At 41.4% G+C, this 22,889-nt stretch overlaps 1 protein-coding gene across 1 annotated transcript in view; it reads left to right on the forward strand.

Annotated features, from left to right (window-relative positions):
• The first annotated feature begins 18,839 nt into the window (after nucleotides 1-18,839).
• LOC142803330 (neprilysin-1-like) overlaps nucleotides 18,840-22,889 on the forward strand; it is a 45,947-nt gene continuing 41,897 nt past the window's right edge. Inside the window, exon 1 of the mRNA XM_075888447.1 lies at nucleotides 18,840-19,034. Within this exon, the coding sequence (XP_075744562.1) occupies nucleotides 18,989-19,034 (46 nt within the window). The 5' untranslated portion in view covers nucleotides 18,840-18,988. The remainder of the gene's footprint in view (nucleotides 19,035-22,889) is intronic.

Here is a 22,889-nt window from a genome sequence, read left to right on the forward strand (position 1 = left end):
AGGTTGGAAGACAATCTGTTCTCACTGACGTAGTGCATCGAAATAGCAGAAAAAGAACACAGGCCCCTGTGGCTAGCATTCTTGGATATCAAGGGAGCGTACGATAGCGTGGTTCAAAAGGAATTGTGGGGAACATGTAGTCACTAATCTTTTAAAGGGCATCTGTAAAGGTAACAAGGTAGTTATAAAGTGGGAAAAACAGGTATCCCAGCCTGCAGAGGTAAAACGGGGGCTTAGGCAGGGGTGCCCCCTGTCACCTTTATTATTCATGATGTACCTACAAGGATTAGAGGCAAAATTAGAGGGAAGTGGGCTGGGCTTCAACCTCTCTTTAGTCAAACAAGGAAAACTTATGAATCAGGCACTACCAGCATTATATTAGGCAGATGATATAGTGCTAATGGCCTACAAAAAGGAACATTTGCAGAGATTGATGGACGTCTGCCGTAATGAGGTAATGAGGGATATAGGGTAGATTTTAGATTCAGTAAGAAAAAACCAGCAGTCATGATTTTCAATGACAACGAAGGTAGTGAGCTTAGGATACAGGACGTCACGCTAGAAATAACCGATAAATACAAATATCTGGGCGTATGGATAAGCAATGGGACCGAGTACCTGAGGGAACACGAAATATACGTGACGACTAAAAGTAACAGGAATGCAGCAGTGATGAAAAATAGGGCACTGTGGAATTACAATAGGTATGATGTTGTGAGAGGAATATGGAAAGGGGTCATGGTTCCTGGGCTGACGTTCGGCAATGCGATCTTGTGCATGAGATCATAAGTTCAAGCAAGATTAGAAATTAAGCAGCGTGGAATAGGTAGGCTTGTTTTAAGAGCTCACGGGAATACACCAAATCAGGTAAACATGGTGATATGGGATGGGCATCATTTGAGGGGAGGGAAGCTAGCAGCAAGATAAAATTTGAGAAGCGATTGAGAGAAATGAAGGAGGAGCGTTGGGCTAGGAAGGTTTTCAGCTACTTGTACATGAACAATGTCGATACAAAATGGAGGAAGCGAACCAGGAAGTTGACTGGTAAATACTTAGAAAACAGCAGGTGGCGAAACCAAAAAGAACTATCGGTTAAGAAGAAAGTGTAGGAAACGGAGACTGACATGTGGAAAATGGGCATGATTAAGAAGTCCGCACTAGAGATCCATCGAACGTTTAAGCAGGAAATTGCCAAAGAAAGGATCTATGATAATACTCGGGGTAGTTCTCTACTGTTTGAGGCAGGACGGGAGTACTGCGAACCAAGACATATCGGGCCAAATACGAAGGGGTAGACACAGTATGCAGTGCGTGTGAAGAAGAAGAAGAAACTGCCGAACACTTGATAATGTTTTGTAAAGGGCTTCACCCTATAGTTCAGGATGATGGAGCAGAGTTTTTCAAAGCACTAGGGTTTAGGGACCGGGAGGGCAAAATAGACTTTAAGCAGGTAGACTTAACTAGAAGGAGGTTATCTGATTGGTGGCTAAAGTCAAGGCACGAGTGAAAATTAAACTCTTCACTGCAAGTACGAATCCTCAAACTCACTTTTTAAGGAAAAAATAAATAAATATAGTTTTGAGTTCATCAATTATTACGGCTTGGTGCCGCTAGCCACCGCCCGATCTAAAGGGTACAGCCCCATACATTCATCCATCCGTTTTGGAACATTCTCAATTCTCTGAGTAATAAGACAAGCATGAAACAGAGATTTATAACTACAGTTCAAGGGGTCAGACAAGAAGGGGATGAGGCAATGGAACATACAAAAAAATTGGCAGCATATCCACGGAGTGAATGATGGAGAGTGGGGCGAAGCGTTCGTCCGTCCATTCGTTCTTGCTTCCTTCTGTTTGTGCGACCTTCCATGCGTCCATCCACCCGTCCGTGCGTGCGTCCGTTCCTGCGTTCGTCCATGCATCCGCCCCTGCATCCGTTCATGCGTCCATTCATGCATCTGTCTGTGTGTCCGTTCGTCCATCTATTCAACACTCCAAGTGCCACCATCTCGCATCTTTTCATCATGGATTCCCCATATAGAAACACCGCCATCCAGCGGACATTCCAAGGACTAAACGAGAGGTGGCACATGCACACTTTCTAACAGCTTGCGCTTCGGGTCTACTTCCCACCTTTAACCACCTCGAGTTCATGTATATATAGGTTCACCGTATTCATCGCACTGCGGCTCAACACTCGCTAGACCTTTTATAAAACCAGGGAGGTTACGCCCAGTGAGTATAACGTAGCAACCTTTTCCTGGCAGATAGAGCTCAATGTACATGCCAATGGCTGCATGGGAAATGAGAGACAGGAGAATTCGGCTTTTACTTTCTTACGGTTTGCACTTCGTACCTACTTCCCACCTTTAACTACCTCGAGTTCATTCATGGTATATACTAGTTCATTCTATTCATGGCACTGCGGCTCAACGCTCGCTAAACCTTTCTAAAACTAAGGTGTTTACACCCAGCGGGTATACCGTAGCAACCCTTTCCCTTCAGATAGTGCTCAATGTACATGCAATGGCTGCTAATGGGGATCGCAGCGTGCACGTTAACTAAAAGCCGAATGCTCCTGTCTCTCATACCCCATTATCAGCTATTGGCATGTACATTGAGCACTATTTTTTGTTGTTCAGCAACGCACAGTAGGAATCTCTCACCGGCACCACCTTGGAGGTCAAAATGTTTGCAGGTCAAAGCGTAAGACTGGTTACATACTACGACGGGACGCACGACGAACGGGTTCCGCTATAAGGAGCTTCGCCCCTGAAACAATGGTGACAGAAGAAAGCAAACACCAAGAAAGCGCTGCATGCACTCTACCTGAAGAGAATGGACCAATTTGCTGAGTGGCTCCACTGGGACAACGAGAGTGTGAGAGGGCAGAGAAAAAGATTCCTAATAGCACATCATCAGGACCTGATGGCATCGCAATCATACTAATAAAGAAACCAGGACCAAACTCTAAGAGCAAACAATAGGAGAGGTAACAAGCAAATCAATAATGTATGGTGAAGCTCCCAATGAGTGGAAACTAAGCAGGATGAGCATGACCTAACAAGGAAAGGGGAAACTCCCGTCCTATACCAGTGACTTCAGTAGTTTACAGGCTGGTGATGTAGATAGTAAAGGAAAGACTACAGACATGGGTGGAGAATGAGGGGGTGCTGGGAGAACTACAAAATAAATTCCGTAAACGAACGAGGTTGGAGGACAATCTGTTTTCATTGATTCAGTTTACTGAAATAGCGTAAAAAGAACACAGTCTCCGGTGGCTGGCATTTCTAGGTACCAGGGAGCTTACGATAGCTTGATTCAAGAATACGTGTGGGGAATGTTGCACACACTAGATCTGAAAGATGGAATAACTAATCTTCTAAAGGTTATCTATTAAATTAACAAGGTGGCCAGGGGTATTTGTTGTCGCCTTTGTTATTTATGCTGTATCTCCAGGGACTTGAAGCCAAATTAGAGGGGCGTTGACTCGGCCTCAGCCTCTCTATTTCCAAGTAAGGGAAACACATTGAACAGACATTACCAGCATTTATGTATGCACATGATATAGTATTAATAGCCGACAACAAGGAAGATCTGCAGGATTGATAGACACCCGTCGTAATGGGGGAGATAGGTTAAATTCGAAGATCAGCGGGAAAAAATCGGCAAACATGATTTTTAATGATAACGAAAGCAGTAAGCATAACATACAGGAAGTCACGCTAGAAATAGTGGATAAATACAAATATTTTGGCGTATGGATAAATAACGGGAATGAGTATCTAAGCGAGCACAAAAGATGCGTAATGACTGAGTGCACCAGGAATGCAGCTGTAATAAAGACTAGGGCACAGTGGAACTGCAATAGGTATGACGTTGTGAGAGGGATTTGGAAAGGTTTCATGATCGCGGGTTTGACGTTCGGCAATGTGGTCTTGTTTATGAAATCAGAAGTTCAAGCGAGATTGAAAAATAAACAACGTGGCGTAGGTAGATTTTCTTTGGGAATACACGGGAATACCTCAAATCAAGGGGTACAGGGTGACATAGGATGGACATCGTTTGAGTGCAGGGAAGCTAGCAGCAAGATATAGTTTGAGGAGCGTTTGAGAAAACTGGGAGAGGAGTGTTGGGCTAAGAAATTTTTCAGCTACTTGTACATGATGAATGTTGATACTAAATGAAGAAAGTGAACTCGAAAATTTTCAAGCAAGTATTTGCACAGCAGCAGAATACCAAGACAAAACGAAACATCGGTAATAAAGAAGGTGATGGAAACAGAGAAGGACATGTGGAATATGGGAATACTTACGAAATTATCACTGGAAACCTACCAAACGTTTAAGCAGGAAATTACAAGGGAAAAGATCTACAATAATTTTCGGGGTTGTTCTCTGCTCTTCAAGGCTAGAACGGAAGTTTTGTGGACCAAGACGTGCCGAGCCAAATACGAAGGCACAGACATGATCTGTAGTGCGTGTGGAAAAGAGGAGGAAACGGCTGAACAATTTATAATTTTCCGTAAATGGCTCTTCCATATGTTCGAAGATAATGGCGCCGAATTTTTCAATTCATTGGGGCTGAGCGACAGTGAAGGCAAAATAGATTTCAAAGCAGTAGAAATAACTAGGAGAACGCTGACAGGTAGCTACAATTGAGGCGTGAGTGAAATTCAATAATTAAACACACAGTAATAGTAGTTGACATTATGGCTAGGTGGCGTGAGCCAACGCCCGATCTAAAGGGCACAGCTGGATACATTCATCCATCCATCCATCCATCGATGTGCGTGATGTCATGCTTCGAATGCAAAGACAATGAAGCGCTGCTACCAGCACATGGTCTGAGTTTGAGTGGAGACCGCTAAAGGTGCTGCGTTGACGCTTGCTCCCGACGTGGAATTTCTCTCGCCGTATGACAGCGAAGACAATGAAGATAAATCGGCAGAACTGGCATACATCCTAGATTAGTCGGGTTTGTTAAGCTAGGCCATCTCGTCGGCTTCAAAGATGAAAATATTTTTATTGTAATAGTGCTCATTTTCTTTCTTTTGTTATGCTTTCCATTTTATTGGTTTTTCTTTCTTTTACTTGTTTTTTCTGGTAAGCAATAGTACCGTTATTATCCATCGCATAATAAATGTTTTTCTGACAATACACCAGAGCGGGGATGTGCCACTGTCAATAAGTCAACAAGAACAAAAACGTGGAGATTCATAAAACATCGTAAAGTCATATAGAATGAACAACTAAACTGGCAATCTCATATTGAATATATCACAACAGAAGGAGCAAGGGCAATGGGTGTATTGCGCAGGCTGAGCATCCGAGATAGGGTATGAGAAGAAAAGCACTGTTGATGGTCTGCAAAATGTACGTACGACCGGTATTAGAATTTTGCTGTGTTCTTTTTTTCTGGTGCGCCAGAATACCAGCTTCGGCTACTAGTCCTAATAGAGCGACAGGTTTTACGACTGCGCTTAGGCCCTCTAAATATGTGGCAAATGTAGTATTATACCTAGAAGCGAGAACACTACCCCTGCTAAACTGACTCAACCTACTTACAGTGCAGACTTTCTTACGATTTATGGAACACTGTCGAATTATACTCAAATAATTTTTATCTCCAATCCCGCTTTATTTTTCTGCGAGCACTGGCCTAGACACCACAAGCCACATATTATAGTTCTACAAGTATTACTCGTTTCCCTGAATGTGCAGATTCGTGATGTGCATTGTTTGACCATGCAACCTAAATAAAACACCTTGTCTACCACCGTATATCTCCGAAATACGCGAAACTAATACCTCACGGAATTTTAAATGGACTGTTACAAGAGCATATAAAAAAACAGCTGACAAATATGGTTGTTGAAACAGATGCATCGCAAACTCAGGAAAAAGCTGGCATAGGAATATTCTGCCCTCAACTTGACTGGTCCTTTTCTTTGCGACTGCCACAATGTGTTCCAGTTTTTATAGCTGAATTGATGGCCATAAATTTAGCTCTTCAAAAGTTACCCAGTGTAAATAAGTAGTATCAATTATCACTTATTCGTTATCTGTGTGCTCTTCTCTCTCCGCATCTGGTGAAATGCCTACTAAATCTTTTCAGAATACCTGTTCCCGTGCACCTTCAATGTCCCCACTTAGTATGGTACTAGAATACAAGGGTTTGTTTTTTAACGAAAGCGCTGATTTTTTAGCGAAGGCTACGCTTTTGGTGCCAATCATTCCGGTTTTCCCACTGACAACATACATTATGGTTGCACGATTCCGCACCCTAACTTAAAAAAATGCTTATCAGACCCCGCCTTGACCGCTTCTTCAGAATGTAGGCACCTATTATTTCTCTGGAACAGTGAGTTATCGTGGTCGAGAATAATGGAAGTGACTATCACCAAACTCCGCTGCCGGGTTACCTCCCTCAACGTTTACATGCACAGAGCAAGTCAAGCGCTGTCTCCTCTGTGTCTATATTGTAAGTAGAAGGAAAAAATCAGTCATTACTTTTTATCCTGTCACCGGTATACGTCATTGCGAAGAAGATTCATAGCACCACCTCTTCGAAACTTGGGCCGGAAAATATTTGAATCGATTTTGCCATTATTTGATGCCTCTACTACGGGCTAAAGTCACAGGGATGTTTACAATGCCATAGAGAAATTCATTGGTCAGACTAAAAGAATATTGAGCTAAATTCATTATCCGTTTAAATATTTAAATATAATCATTCAGTAATGAAATTTGTTGTATAAGCTATGCCTAGCTTAAAAGAGTAGTAATGCGAAGAAACAAAAATATTATTAATAAAAAAATTCACTTGACACTCTGCCAATCCCCTGCATTGGGTAAAGCCATGAGAAGAGGAGAAGAAGAAGAATAGGCTGGTTCAGGCATATCTGTAATTTTATAGCTATGAGCAAATACGAACTGAATATGCTTATATAAATGGCCCAGACATCTTTTTTCTTGCTCATTGGCCATGGTTTTGAACACCTCAGTTTATTTCGTCCAGAAATACTTAAATATAAAATAAACGTGAAACTTCGCAATGTGATTGCAGTGCAAGTTACAAATCAGATCTTAAAATAAAATTTCATGAGATTTTCCCCTCTAAGCCCGGATACAATGCTATAAGGTTCTAAATAGCCGACTGCGGGATTATCTTGCACACGCAGAAACGAATAATATAGCCACAAATGCTTTTGTAATTAATGAAAAGACAGGTGTGGGTATATACTCCCATTCGCTTGACTGGTCTTTTTCATTAGGACTACTGAATTTCACCCTCGTGTTTGAAGCTGAACTGTTGGTAATGGTTCTAGCGCTGCGAAAGCTACATTTGAATGCCTATAACGCGATCACAATCATGGATTCTCTATCAGTATGTACGTCAATTACGGCTTCAACAAAGTCTATGGCCTTAAGGACACTCCCTTTGCTAGTCTCTCCTCAGCTGCAGCTACTGAAATTAGTATGGGTACTTGGTGATTGCGGCTTAGAAATAAATGAAATCGCTGACTCTAAGGCACGAGCAGCATTGGAAGGTCCTGTACTATCAGTCCTTCCCGAAGTGTCCACTGTAACTGCGACAAGATACAGAAAAATTTCGTTTTTGTTCAGACGCTATGGAAGCAATACCGTCAACACCAGAATTTACTTACACAAGATTTTCGTGGAAAATTCATTGGTCTCCTACAAGGCAGTTGGAAGCCATAATAACCACAATTCAATGTCGTGTTTCCCCGTGAAATTTCTATTCACATAGAGCTGGTCTGGCTATATCACCACTATGCAACTTTTGTTCAGAATCAGAAACTATAGAGCAGTATTTTTCATCATGTCGCCTGTACGAATTGCTCAGAAAAAAACTTTTAGTCATCCCATTCGCTAGCCTTGGGCTGAACTTCACAAAAAAAAATACTTTCCTTCTGTGCTTCGGATCTGGGCTTCAGTCACGATAACGTTTTTGATGCAGCTTGTAATTGCCTCAATTAGACTTTTGTTTGCGAGATCAATATTCCTGCAGAAATATTTCAACATAAACAGGAGCCTTGTTTAACCATGCTAATTCCCATTCAAGGTAATGAATGCATTGTCTAATCTGAGCGATTGACAAACAATTAACAAACTCCTTTCATTCTACCTAGGGTGCAATATTAGTGAAAGTTGGGCTAGTTGGTGGTTCATGTTTGGGATGTAAAAACAGTGAACGAAATATAGACAGGGACAGAAAAGGACAAGGAAAGCGCGGTGTCGTCTCTTCCTTTGTCCTTGTCTATATTTGTGCGCTGTTTTTACATCCCAGGCTACCTAGGGTGTCTCTTCTTTTTTTTCTGGTGGGGGGCATCAATATTGAATATGAAGAAACTCTCACTGAATTGAGTCATCGATTCTTGGCCAAATCCCCTGGGTGAGTACGAGTCACGGCTGTGGATTCATCGTCATCAACATCATCATCATCATCATCATCATCATCATCATCATCATCATCATCATCATCATCATCCCAGAGAAGAGCTGCAGCATGGCTACGCAGAAAAGCAGAGCCAAAGTTGCGAGATCACACAGCTACAGTGAAATGGCAGCGCCGGCAATCTGACCGGGACTGAGGGCTCGCGAAGCTGCAGCGGCACTGCAGCGCAGACAAGAGAAGTCAGAGGTAGCGAGAACGTGGGAAGCACTGGGAAACACTGAAAGTGGTCGCTACCTGAGGTTGGTTGCCCTATTGAATATTCAAGCGGTATTTTTAATACCGAAGTTTCGGGCACAGTTGCAAAGCTTGTGACCCCTTGTGGTTCGAGAATAATCTGACGAAGATTGCTTACATCAAACCAAACAGACCCACTCCAGTGCTATTGCCCTGCTGCAGCGAGAGTGCGCCGCTCATAAAGAAGCTTGGAGTGATTACAACGTTTGCTCGTCGGGTGAATATTTCTTGGCGGCAGGCACAGACCCGACATAGGCCTTGCACACGACTACTGCTACCTAAACAAACCTGTTCTATTACCGCTTTGAACCACGTAGAACCGTTTGAAACATATACGAACGCCTAATATTCCCGAGTTTCACCGACTCTTTATCAATCACTTCATGGATATATGGGGATACTTTTAACAACCCATTGGCCCACTTTGTGTATTCCGAATATAGCAATAAGCTAAACAGGTAAGGTCATCCTTGATGTGATGCTGGATCTGTGAAAGTATTTTCAATGTGCGCTACCAACTCATTTGTGAAAAAAGTGCTGTTCCGCAGTGACTGGGCGCTAACACCACCTTTGATTATAACCGAATTTAATCTTTATGAGGATTTTTATTGAAACATCAATTCAATCATACAGGTCAAGCTGATTCCTACTGGTAATGCTCGCAATCAGCAAGAGGTCCCCAGGGCAGCCAGGTTCTCCCACAATATGACGTAGCAACAAATACTTACAATAACAGACAGGAGTGATGCGAAATCACCAAGGCTGCGATTTTAATCTGTTGGTATTCCACTACTGAGTATAACGTCGCACCCTGTGCGTTTTACTGTCTGCTGTGTCCGTGTCTTTTATGCACAATGTTATGCTCAAGACGCTAAGTGTTGGCGCATAGGAAACAGATTTTTTTTTTCTGTATTTGCCGGCAGATTTCGTTCAGTGCTGAGGAAGACAGGTGGTTACAGGATCACCACCCTTATCGAGGCCACGTTAACGAAAGTTACTACTCCACATTACTCTACCAGTATGGTCTGCAGCACCCTAATGACACTAATCTGGCTTCGAAAATTGTGGGATATGAAAAAGAGCGTAAGCACTTTCAAGATGTTTGCTATTGCACCTGCGCAGCAGAGCATTGATTGTAAAACATAAGAAGATGTACAACTGGCTCTCTCTCTTTATATATAGATGTATATATATATATAAATATATATATATATATATATATAAATATATATATAAATCTAACAGACAGTAATGCCAAGAAATGTACAGGGGAAGTTATTAGAACCAATGGAATGTAAACAAGAAGAGAAAGAAAGTGGAGGAAAAAATAACCAGCCGTGAGCGGAAATCGAACGTACGACCTTAGAATAACGCGTTCGATGCTCTAACAACTCAACTATTACAGCGGCCTTCCCTCCACCCACTTTTTTGGGTTCATATGTGAATTTAGAAGTAGGAGTGACAGTCAGCGCCATCTATATGCCAAGCGACGAGTGTGAACCACTCTTTTATGCGCATGTTTGGCGTCACGTAGCACGTGAACTTATTACGAGCGGGCAGCTGATTACTAGTCCCTCGTATACAACCTGATGACACCAAGTCTGCCAGTACGAGACGCTCGTTAACGAGGGTGTCGTACTGGTTATTTTTTCATCCACTTTTCCTTCTTCTTATTTACATTCCATTGGCTCTAATAACTTCTTCTATACATTCCTTGGCATTACTGTCTGTTAGATCTCATTAATATTGTGTGAAAACACGGAAAAACGAGCGCTTAGGTGTACACTTCTTTCCCCTATATATATATATATATATATATATATATATATATATATATATATATATATATATATATATATATATATATATATATATATATCGTAATGATCATAATCATCATACCCTTGGACCGTTGTCCTCCTCGCCACTGTGTGTCATCATCATTCTCATCCTCTTGCTCCAGGCTTTACGCGTTTGTTTTCCGAGCTCGAATAAACGCTGTCCCACCCGAGACTTCTACGAGGTGGAGGTGGATTTTCGGTCCACTGTCCGGCATCATGTCGCAGAACGAGCCTGCCGGCGCTGATGTCATCAACGCCGTTATCAAGACATCGGAAAATGGATGGGCCGAGCTTGCACCCAGACGATGACGGTGATAATGACGCAAGGTGGCTATGAAAATTAAGAGACAAGTGGATGATGATTACCATCGTGTATGAATTAAGACGAAGTAAATAAAAAAACGCCCCCATATATATATATATATATATATATATATATATATATATAGGAGAAGTTATCGGAATGGTAAACGTACATCAAGGGAAGAGAAGAGACACAACTTAGCCGATGTCGTAATTTTATTTGGTCTCAATCGGTGGACCAATATTCGTGAGGCTTTGCCAACAAGTCACTAGTTCGTCGCAAACCCTGACGGATACCGGTTCATCGATCGCAACCGTGGGAAATGAAATTAAGTGCACCGCTACATTGCGTCTATTTTCTCTTCTTTCCTTCCCTCTTTCTTTCTCTCTCCCCATCTCTCTCTCTCTCTCTCTCTATATATATATATATATATATATATATATATATATATATATATTGAAACTATGCAACACCATGACGTCGACACAACAGAACCCCAACACAGCCCAGGCAATTGTTGACGCCGGAGTTGTGACGGTCGGTTAAAAAATGAGGCTTCCGCGACGCGCGAGCCCTCACCTTAGCCAGCCACCGCTTACATCAAAGGGACCACCACTCAAATACAATCAATGTGATGCTTCTAAAAAAATAAGCACTGACGGCGCCGCTCGCTTAACGCAGTGACCCCTGGAATGTTTTCGCAATCCTTTCGTTTTTTTCTTCCTTTTTCCCTTACATTTATTTTCTTCTCATTCTAATTTCTAACTCTTCTTTCTAACTTTCTAATTCTAATTTTCTTCTATTTCTAACTTCTAATTCTAATTTTGTCCCTGCCGTTCTTTCCCCCTCATTTAGTAGGCACAATATCAAAATTGTGTGAGAGAGAGAGTCATGTCCCCTCATTCCTTATAAAGGCTTTGGCCGAAACTGGCGAAAGAAACCATTGAATTGTTACTGTTGTCATAGAGGAAGTTGTTTACTGTTTTCAATGCTACGGCCACTTTGGCAACAATGCGATATATATATATATATATATATATATATATATATATATATATATATATATATATATATAAGGGAAGCAAGTGTATACCTAAGGGCTCGTTTTTCGTGTTTTTACACAATATTAATGAGATCTAACAGACAATAATGCCAAGGAAGGTATAGGGGAACTTATTAGGCCAAAGGTAATGTAAATTAGAAGAAAGAAAAGTGGGTGAAAAGATAACTTGCCCTGGGCAGGATCCGAACCCGCGATCTTCGAATAACGCGTTCGATGCTCTACCACTGAGCTACCACGACAGCTATCTCCCCAGCCAGTCACTTTATTGGGTATCTATATCAATTTAAACGTAGGAGTATATATATATATATATATATATATATATATATATATATATATATATATATATATATATAACACTATGGTGAATGGGAGACGTGGCCTGGCTCATACGTCATGTTTATTTGTCTCACTTTTTCTTCATCAGCCTCTACAATCAGTCACTGCCTTCCTATGTCACAGTCACAGGATCTCCCTCCCTTCCCCTGGAAGATGGTACCGGTTACAAACTACAACAAATTGAAGAAGATAATAAACTAAATTATGCCCACATTCACAGTTTCACGTCCCGCCGTAGTTCCACAATCTCACTAAGTCTTCAAGGCTGGGGCCGCAGTCCGGTCTGTTCTATAACAACTCTGGTAAGCGAGGTTGACTGTTGCGTTCCGGAGAAAGTGGGCCATGTAGTGGGTTACACATTAATACTGACAATACTTCTTGAACTCTTGTGAGGACTGAGCAAGGTTTAACGCCTTGTTGGATCGGCAGCTCGGATGTCATCGAGGTCGGATTTTTCGTCGTTAATGGTGCACTCCCGGTGGTTTTTGTTAGCGTGCTTCTAGACAGACTGTGACGGAGTGTCTCAGTGCTTGCGGTGGGCAAGCAGTGCTTCCGCGTCCTTCTCGGTGTTTTCTGTGGTGTCGCAGTCAGTGTAAAAGCAGGTGCAGGGAGCGTCTCTGTGACACAGAAGCCTTCAACAAAGATGCTTCCGGAGGTAATTGACGAGTACAACCAAACACCCCACAAAGCGTCCGGCTACACACTTTTCTTCACAATGTATGGAATTCATATTACCCTACTATACTGGAAAAACGAGAAGAAACTGTTTAATAAGTGTGAAAAAGCCCAGTTACCAATTCTACGCCTAACACAATAAGAACAAGGTCATCTATGATAGAACATTTCTTCCGGATGAGTTCCAAGTCGGTGAACGTGTCGTCTACGAGACACCTTGGTATCCCAACAACGGCAAACTGAGTTCCGTCATGGAAGGACCTTACAAGATTCTACGCAAGGTCGCAGCAGTGAACTATGAGATCAATCACTCCGTGCTGCCCTTAGGCAGAAACTCTGATGTTGTGCATGTTAGCAAACTGCAACATTATTTTGTACCTTCTGAGCTGAGACTTTCTCTAGGGGAAGGAGAAGTGTGACGCATGAACAAGGTGATTGTATGTGAAGCCGACGAAGTGTTCGTGAATTAGAATAAACGCATGGCATCAGGACCACGACAAGGCTCCATTTGTAGCGTTATATATATATATATATATATATATATATATATATATATATATATATATATATATATACAGATAGTTTCAGCTAAAAAGCACCAGTACACGAAAAACTATACATCTGTGCCACACATCTTTAATGAAGGCAGTATTGTTCTAAGCCATATAAAGCACATCAGAGTACTTTTTTCGACCCACCCAGCTGGCAAATAAGGAGAATTGCTTTTTGAACTTTTTAAATAGAGACTCTAGTGAAAATCTCCAATATCCTCTCCCATGTCACCCTCCACTCCTCCATCATCATTATCATCGTTTGCCCAGAAAGAGAAGAAAAGAATGCCGGCGCTGAGTGGAATGCTGCCTGCGGACATGTATCACATTCGCATGTTGTCGCCTCCTATTCATAGATTATTCTTATTTGAACTATCCTACCACTCCTTGACCTACAACGCATTGACCGATAGCCTGTTCAAGCAACCTTCGTGTGTGAACAGTTTTCGATAATTCAATCAGCTCACCTGTGAGGCCACTAAAAACACCGCGCGACAGGCGGCAATCAAATGGTACTTTTTTTTAAATTCAGAAGTTTAAACAAGGGCTTGTAAAAAATAAAGCTGCACAGTTATGTTACCACAGATTGAAAATTTTATTATATCTGATTAAGCGATTTTTTCTCTGCAGTTCTATTTAGGAAGAAAATAAGCAATTTTTGGTAATTTCCAAGCTTCGCGGATTGAAAAAAAATATTCTGACGCGCTTTAATGGCTCCGAACAACACTGCAAAAATAGAGATGTGTATCGATGATGTACATTTTTTATTTGTTGGTGCTTTTTAGCTGAAACACCCTGTACTTGGGGAATATTCGCGTTTGGTTTCGTTCATCCACCTCCTATTTCGACTGTACAGAAAGCAGTACTTGAGCGGTGCAAAATTAGACTGAAAAATTGTGAAAAGAAATGGAACTGGCAACTATTAATGCCCACAAAAGGAAGCTGCAAGTACTGCTTTGATCTTCCTGACATTTTCATGATATTTCGTTGGATATCTCACCTTAGCCATCAGTTGATTAATATGGGTACGATTGTGTGTGTGTTTTGCTGAATTTTCCTCTTTAATCCTATCCTCTTTTTTTATTCTGCAGTTAACAGGGTCAAGACGCAAACAATTCGTAGGAATTTCCGTGCCTTTCGCTACGCCGTTTCTTCCTTCTCTACATACACAAACCCATACGTTACCACAGGTTCGTGCTCATTAGACTTAGTATGTTGTTCCACTGAAGAATCTGCTACTAAACCTCCCAGTATTGTCTGTATGCCACGCAAAACGCATCAGATTTGATATATACACATTTGAAGTACAGTGATATATATATATATATATATATTTTATTTATATATAATAAATACTGCTTGGGTGGCGAATATTCGTGCTTCAATTATGATCATTTTCTAGCACCAATGGCCTCGTCTTTTTTTCTTCATAAAAAAAGAGGGGTAGTTTTCTCGGAAAAAAAATGTCTTTGCCTGAATCACAAGCCTGCGGCATTATTGGAATCTTTTTCTGCGTATGAAATTTATCATGAAGAGGTTCAATATTTATTATGCATGATGTAGTAATTTCCGTTCTTCATTTGGCTTGTGTGTAGCGCCTTCAGATTACTTAAAGGGTATGCAAGGCACGTCTTTTAGAATATCGCAGTCTGTTGTTCGTAATCATAACTAATTGAAAAGGCAGTTTTTGTTGAAAAGACAGGAATTTGAGGGACTATAGCGCATACAAGTGCAATGTGTAAACGCAATTAGCGTAACGCTTTAAAATAAAATGCACACTGGTTTGGTTAGTATTACGCTTGGTACAAAAAGACATTCTGTTGTTAATGGCCTTATCTTTGTCTATGGAATGATATGCCACTGGGCAATGTTTTACATAACCGATAAATGCATGAAATGGACGTATTGCGCAGTAGCTTACTGTACCTGTATGAGATATGCACAAAAGTGTTGTTATGTATGTTATTTAAGAGTCATAGGGCAGAAAACCACCAGACGGTAATATTAGTTTACTAATTGTACTTCAAGCGAATAACTTTTGTGTCAGGTTTTATTGTACAAACTCTATGCTATCGCTAATAATTGCTAAGCACTGCTATGTTTAGTTTCTCCGCCTCGTGAAACCTATTGGAAGCATTTTCGAGAGATTACAAGTATACTTTGTCTCTTTACATACGAGCTCACTGCGAAGGCCTTGCGGCTAAGTTACTGGGCTGCTGACCCGCAGGTCGAGAGATTGAATCCCGGCTGTGGCGGCTGCATTTTGAATGGAGGCGGAAATGCTCTAGGCCCGTGTGTTGAAATTTGGGTGCACGTTAAAGAACTCCAGGTGGTATAAATTTCCGGAGCGCTCCACTACGGCATGTTTCATAATCATATAGTGGTTTGGGGACGTTAAGCTATTTATAACAATCAATATCTTTCACATACCGCAATGCTATTTCTATTAGGATTACTTCCATTAATGGGATTACATCTGCACAATTTTCAAGTTAAATTGTCTCATAAAATAATAAATCATACCCTATGTTTCAGATGTAGTGTACTTTGCGATTATTTTAGCTTACAGTTTTTCTTTGCAAGTCGAAGTCAATATGCTCATATTACTCGTTGACGTCCTTGTTGTTTATGTTTACCAGATAAATGGGTGCGCTACATGACGACGTACACCAACAACACTTACGGGAGACAGAGTGTGATTTTCATCCAACAAAACGTGTTCAACCTATTAAAGCAACTGTTCAAGGCAAAACCAGTGGGTGAAGAAGGGCTTCGATACCTGGTTGCCTGGGGTGTGTTCAAGACACTGTTGAAATACACGTTGCCACGTCTGATACTTAGCAGTCACCACCCAGGTGAAGTTTGCTACAAGCACGTAGAAAAAGCGATGCCATTCGCTATAAAGAGCGTGTACTTTCAGACAGGTGCGTTCATCATTTCTTTGTTTTTTTGTAAACTGCAGTGTCACTGTGAAGAAAATTGTCACTGTGCTAAACTCCATAAAATATTCTTCAGTTTAACTCCCTTCATGCTGTTGGCTAGTCGGTTCATGGTTCGCACTAAAAACGTGTCTCTGAGTCTAAGTGATTCTAGTATACAACCTTTCGGTGTCTGGAAATTGAGTAAGCCCTAAACACAAAACGCTCTTGAGGGGAGCCTGAATGAACTCCACCCTGTTTGCCGAACTCTGCCCCTATCCAATCAGCTTCGATATAATAACTACCTTAGGTTAGTTCACGTTTATATACCCATTTCCTCACAGATATTTTGATACGCTAGCATCAATCTTCACTTCGATAATTATTCATCAGAGGCTGAAATTAGGTTTATACGGAGGCCCCTGAGAATACCTTAACACAACGCAGTCTTGGTGAAATACCTTAGCATCCGCCGCGGCTGTGGGAGGCAGAGACTTGTGGCCGCGAGGCACCTACTGATTAATCATGTTCAATCACGCTTCCGGCCTTGTGCTTAGCGAAACGAAGTTCATAGTTGTGTGGGAGGGCACCTACCCTGTGGAAAACAGATGGCATTGGACCGCCAGCCCCACAATTCGGGCCATACTGTTCTTTTTTATGAAGGAAAACGGGTGGGGGAGTTGCCTTGATTGCTTTTCCAAAACTTGTCACGAGAAGTTCTATATCAAAATGTCTCGTGTCAGAAATCGTTTACAAAAATATTGTCCCTATTGAATTCGAAACAATGGCAACTTGTACTGGAAGATACAAGATCAACAGGTGTCAAGTAGAGCAGCGACACTGCCAGATATTGGTGTTAACGAGCATTGACACTTTGATATGAAAAGCTAGTTATATAGAAAGGACTTCTGAGTCCACTCATTGATACTCACTCAAATCTTGCCATGAGCCTGAGTCTGAGTGAGTTCGAGTGAGCACAATTTCGCGAGCCCGAGGGAGTTTCGCTGAGAAAAATTTCATTGGGCTCAAGTGCAAGTCAGGATAATTGAGAAAAATATTTGGAGGTCCTGGGGTCTACTCAGTCTCAAGAACAAAGCGCATTTGATAGGTCCCTCTGAGTGGTCTGCACATTTTTGGCTAACTTTTTAGAAAGAGCACGAGTGACATTGCCAAAATGACGTCTATTTGTAGCTTTTGTGTCATGTTATATTTATTTAAAAAATTCAATATTACCGATTTTACTGCAGTGGGATTTTACGTGACGCGTGACAGTATTCTGATTACAGCTTTTTTTTTCTAGTTCTCATTTTGTGATGCCTAATGTTTAGGGCAGCAACAGCCTTCGTCAGGCTTTTTGATCAGCATTCCAGCGTGGTGTCAGTCGTTGTAACTAATATGAACCTAAGTTTATGTAGTGGTATAAAGAGCACCAATGGTAAAGCGTTCTTCCAATCATTCTGTACTAAGACATCGCTCTACCGCGGACTTGATATGACCAGCATAAAATGGTGTCATCTCTTGCTAATCCCTATTTACGAAATACAAGCCCTGCCTACTAATAATCTTTTATCTTTGTCATTCTTTCCTAAAAACCTATGAATAATCACTAATTGGCTACTAATTCAAAATGATTACTTTCATTCCAGAGAAAATGGGCTAAAATATTTTTAGTCATTCCACTGACACTGCCTTCATTCTTTTAATATTTGACATCCTACAGGGACAATAATATTAACAGCACATTCTATAAAAGAGAACCTAAAGTGCAAGGATAAATTAGTTTTGTGGCTAAAACTTTCATCTGATTAGTTTCATTAGCAAGGTTTATTGATACAGGAGCTCCTGAATTAAAACAGGAGCTTTCAAACATCCCACTGAGACTTCCGATTGCGACTTGACGGTTATTCAGAACTTTTTACATATCTGGCCACACTGTGTGAAGAAAATTTTCTGCAACTTCATGTATTAGTTTATGGCTTCCTTAAAAAATATTGCACTTGGTTTGCCACTTTGGAACTGCGCAGACCCCAGTAGATGCCGTCAAGATTTCAGGCGTCATGGTGACAGGGGTGAGAACTTCAAGGTGGCATCATCACCCACAATCTATTTTGTGCTTTCGCACTCCCCATTATTCTTACCGTTGCAAGCGTGGTGCTTTTGCTGGCGTGGACGAGCAATTCACCGATACAAAAGAAATATGTTTTATTTACTTGATGTGGCTAAGTCATTGGCAATTACTAAAGAAAATTGTGATATAGGGTGCTGCCTCCGTGTATATTTCCTGATTTCAATACCTAAAAAGAGCAAAGTAAGCCATATAGAACACAACTAAATAAGAAAAGCAAATTCTTTGCGTGTGAAACATTTGTAGCTGCAAATTTGTATTAAAAGGCGCCCTGATTTCGCTATTGAATGATTTTGTTATTTGCAGTGGTTCGACCGTTTGAGGTGGAAGCGGCGCAGAAAATTGTGTCCAATGTCCGCAAGGCCTTACGAGAGACATTCAGGTCATCAAGTTGGGTCACCGGAAGAGATAGACAAATTTCTGTTCGAAAGCTGGACAAGCTGACGGCTGTAGTAGGAATGCCAGGGCGTTATCTTGACGTCGACTTTTTGGAAGCCCTTTACAGTGAGTACCTATTATTTATTTACAATTTAAATCGAGCAATTCTAGAGCAATAACGTTTGTAAAAAAAATGCGCGTGACATGGACAGAAAGACAAAGAAGAAGGCTAGTGGATCGTAGGCTTGACGATGAATTTCAGGCTGTTCTACTGTACACCTTGTTTAGACAATATCACGCAGCGCGCCAAGAAATGCTGCAGAGAGATTTCTCACAACGTTACTCGGAGGGGTTTGTTAATGTTGCAATTTTCGGTAGTACTCATTCATACAATCAGTAGCTCTAACTCGGCAAACACGTTTTATGGATAGAAATTGAGTGTAGCCATGCCAACCGATCTGTCAAGTCCGTATATTTCTTTCCCTGTGTTGCTTAAAGGGGCCCTGAAACACTTATTTAGGTAACCATGACATTATTTCACTGGAAAAGCGCATTTCCTCACAAATTTAATGACGCCAAAAGTTTAGGAATCCGTCCAGTACTAGCGGAGTCGCAGAGACTTGTCACACGCTGCAATCTCTTTCTCTCTTCTCTCATCCCGACGAAAACGCTGAAAGCTAAACAGGGAGCGATGGGAGGGGCCAAACAAAAACCTCAAGCGCGCCTCATGACCTTGAGAACCTTTTCTTTTTTTTTCTTCGAATACGCGGCTTTTTAAATGCATTGCGCGCACACGCGTGAAGAAATGGCGGCCTCTCGCGGTGATCTTTATAACGACTGAGCGCGTCATGCTCAACCCAGCCAATGGCCGATAGATAAGCATTCTAAGTGCGATTTTCGAGCATCTTCCGTCATTTGTTGAGGAAAGAGAGAGCAATTTTCAGCTGACTTTTATAATTTAGTTTAAACTTCAGGACACTTGCTGCGCTATAACATTTGGCTCGCGTGTTTTCGGTAGCCTCTACTATCAATCAGTAGCCTTTCCTGACCACGCACAAGAAGTGTTGCAGGGCCCCTTTAAGTGTGCATACGTCTAGTGATCTAGTGTCCGGAGGTATGCAATACGAAACTTCTTTAACTCTTTCAAGCGCAGAAGTACACTTTTCTTCAAATATTGAACTTCAATGCGAAATTAATTGCTAAAGCTCTGAAACGACACATTGCGCACACGAAAAAAACTTACGCCTTTAAGGTGCACTCCGGCGTTCTTTTTATATTCGTCAATTTCAATAAAACTTTAAACAAGTGTTTTTGTCGGTGCCTTGGTGATATGTACCAAAACATACAACCGTAAGTCATTTACATATTTTTAAAAAACAAGTTTTAAAAGTTGTAGCTGACCTCGGAATCACACTTGTAAACGCGAGCCACCCTGTGTATATGTCGTCAGGGCCTACACTTTTTCATAAATCCATCCTTTCCCAGCAGACGCATGCAGTGCGCGCTTTCTTCTACGTGGCGATTACAACGCGAGCACAGTTCAGTTTTGTAAGCTGCGTAAAGCGCGTTAGTTGTCGTTGACGTCGGGTCTTATAATTTTGATCAACGAGGAAATTGATTCGAGGCGTGTCAGATTCTTCACGCACAGGTGAATCGGAATAAAAAAGTGGTGCATCCGCGCTCATATTGCAGCTGCAATAATCGTTAAACTTGTCACTAAAAAAGCTCAGACGAGCTATCACAGCTTCATTCCGGGTCGGATGACATCGCCAACTTGCTTTCCGCGCTATGTTTACACTCTGGCCAGCCATGGGGGGGGGGGGGGCAGCAGATCTCATGACGTCATTGGCGATGGATCTCGTGACGTCACTCGTTACCCACCATGGACGATGGAGCAGCTCCCGATTTCAGTTTTCGTTTTGACTCGCCGTTTATCGCCTCATTAAAACTTATGACGAGTGCCTGGGCGAAATTAACCATCCTAGCTTTTACAGGACTTTCAATACTATTTTGAACCAGTGTGATCTCAATATGGTCGAAAATGCACCGGACTTCCCCTTTAACCAAGTTCCCAGAAGGTGGTAACCACTGATGAACCCCGTGCCGGAAGTGTCTATGCAGCACACATATGTGACTGGTCATTTCCAAAGTTGCAGCGTACTTTGTGCTTTGCACAGAGAGAATCGCTGGCTTTAGAATTCTGAACAACAGTTTTTTCTTTCCGAAGGCAAAGTGAGATATCGCATGTTTGACATATTGTAACGATTCAAAATGGGTTTGTCTTTGTGCCGTAGTTTGTGCACCCCTTCTTTTAACACTTCGATGGCTCATGCTCTGATGCTGTTGTACGCAACACGAAGGCCACAAAGGCTTTGAAAATGTTTGGTTTGGCCCCTGCACAACACAAGGCTTGCGTTTCCCTGCAGTGTCTCTTTGAGCTTTGCTTCTCTTTGACTAAACCTCTGAAGTTTTTTTATGGTCATCCTTTTTGAACCAGCATGCTCTCGAAAATTGCTGCATGCGTTCACAACGCCGCAGTCAAAAAAGTAAAGCAAATAATTATTTTTCTTTCTTCTCATGCAAACCAACACCCTCCTCATGTAGCCCTTTTTTGCACAGTGGTCAGAGTAGGCAAACACCCTCAATAGGTCACTGTTCAGAATAAAGGTGATCGGCCGCGCATTTTTACTAGAACTGTCAATACGAAATGCTTATATGTTTCATGTTGCGCCATCAAAATTTCCGTACAAGCTGGAATGTCTTTGCGCCCGAACAATTTTTCAGGGTTAAGTGCGGGAAAGGGCATGCATGGTACAAACGTTTTGCTTGGCTGGAACAGTTTTGAATAACTAGCGCGATATTGCAGTAGTTGTCCTATTTAAAATAGTAAAAGGGAAAAGCAAACACCTGTTTGATCGCTCAACCTCTAGTTGTCACTGCTGGAAAATTTTGCAGTTGTTGACGCTAATGGTGATCACTATGGCGAAAAGAGTTAGGAACAGTAGTCTTTATTTGGATATTTCAACGCCAAAAGTCTGGTCTTTCTGTCTGTATCTTTTGGTTTGTTTGTTCAACGATTCAGGCAAAGGCCTTAGTTCAAGCCCTTGCTCAACGCCAATCCATTTTGACCTTGTGGCTGCGTTCATAGCTATCAACATTGCCGAATAATAAGCAAATATTATGCATACTTAGGTGCTATGTCAGTACATAGGTATCAGGTGGTCAGTTCAATTATTCAGAAAATGCATGGATACGTATTTCTACATACAGCACTGTTCATTCCACTGCGCTGACAATGTGACACTATTAAAGAAAAAAATGGTATTTCCTGCGCTTTACTAAAGCGATACAGTAGTGCCAACTGCTAGTGTTTCTGCAATCTAAAACTTTTAATTCATCACATCACTGCCAGACGGCGCCATGTCCCACAGAGCTCATTGATGCAGTGTAAAAAAGAACACAGGCCCCTGCGGCTGTCATTTTTGGATATCAAGAAAATTTACGATAGTGTGATTCAAGAAGACTTGTGGGGAATACTGGGCACATAAGATGTAGAAGATGAAAAAACTAATCTTTTAAAGGATATCCCTAAAAGTAACAAGGTAGTTATCAAATGAAAAAAAAACAGGTATTTGAACCTATAAATATACAACGCGGGCACCGAGAGGGATGTCCCTTTTTTACCTTTGCTATTTAGGCTTTATTTACAGGGAGTTGAAGCCAAATTAGAGGGAAGTTTATAGGCTTCAGCCTCTCCTTTGCCAAGCAAGGAAAGCACTTTTAGTAGTCATTACCTGCATTTATGTATGCAGATGATTTAGTAACAATAGCCGACAACAAGTAAGATCTGAAGGAATTTATAGACATCTGTGGCAATAAGGGAGGTATTTTAAGTTTGAAGTTGAGCGAGAACAAACAGGGAATAATGATTTTTAATGATAGCAAAGGCAGTGAGCATAGAATACAGAAAGTCAAGCTAAA

The sequence above is a fragment of the Rhipicephalus microplus genome, chromosome 3 (genome assembly GCF_043290135.1).
Source record: "Rhipicephalus microplus isolate Deutch F79 chromosome 3, USDA_Rmic, whole genome shotgun sequence".
Classification (NCBI taxonomy): domain Eukaryota; kingdom Metazoa; phylum Arthropoda; class Arachnida; order Ixodida; family Ixodidae; genus Rhipicephalus; species Rhipicephalus microplus.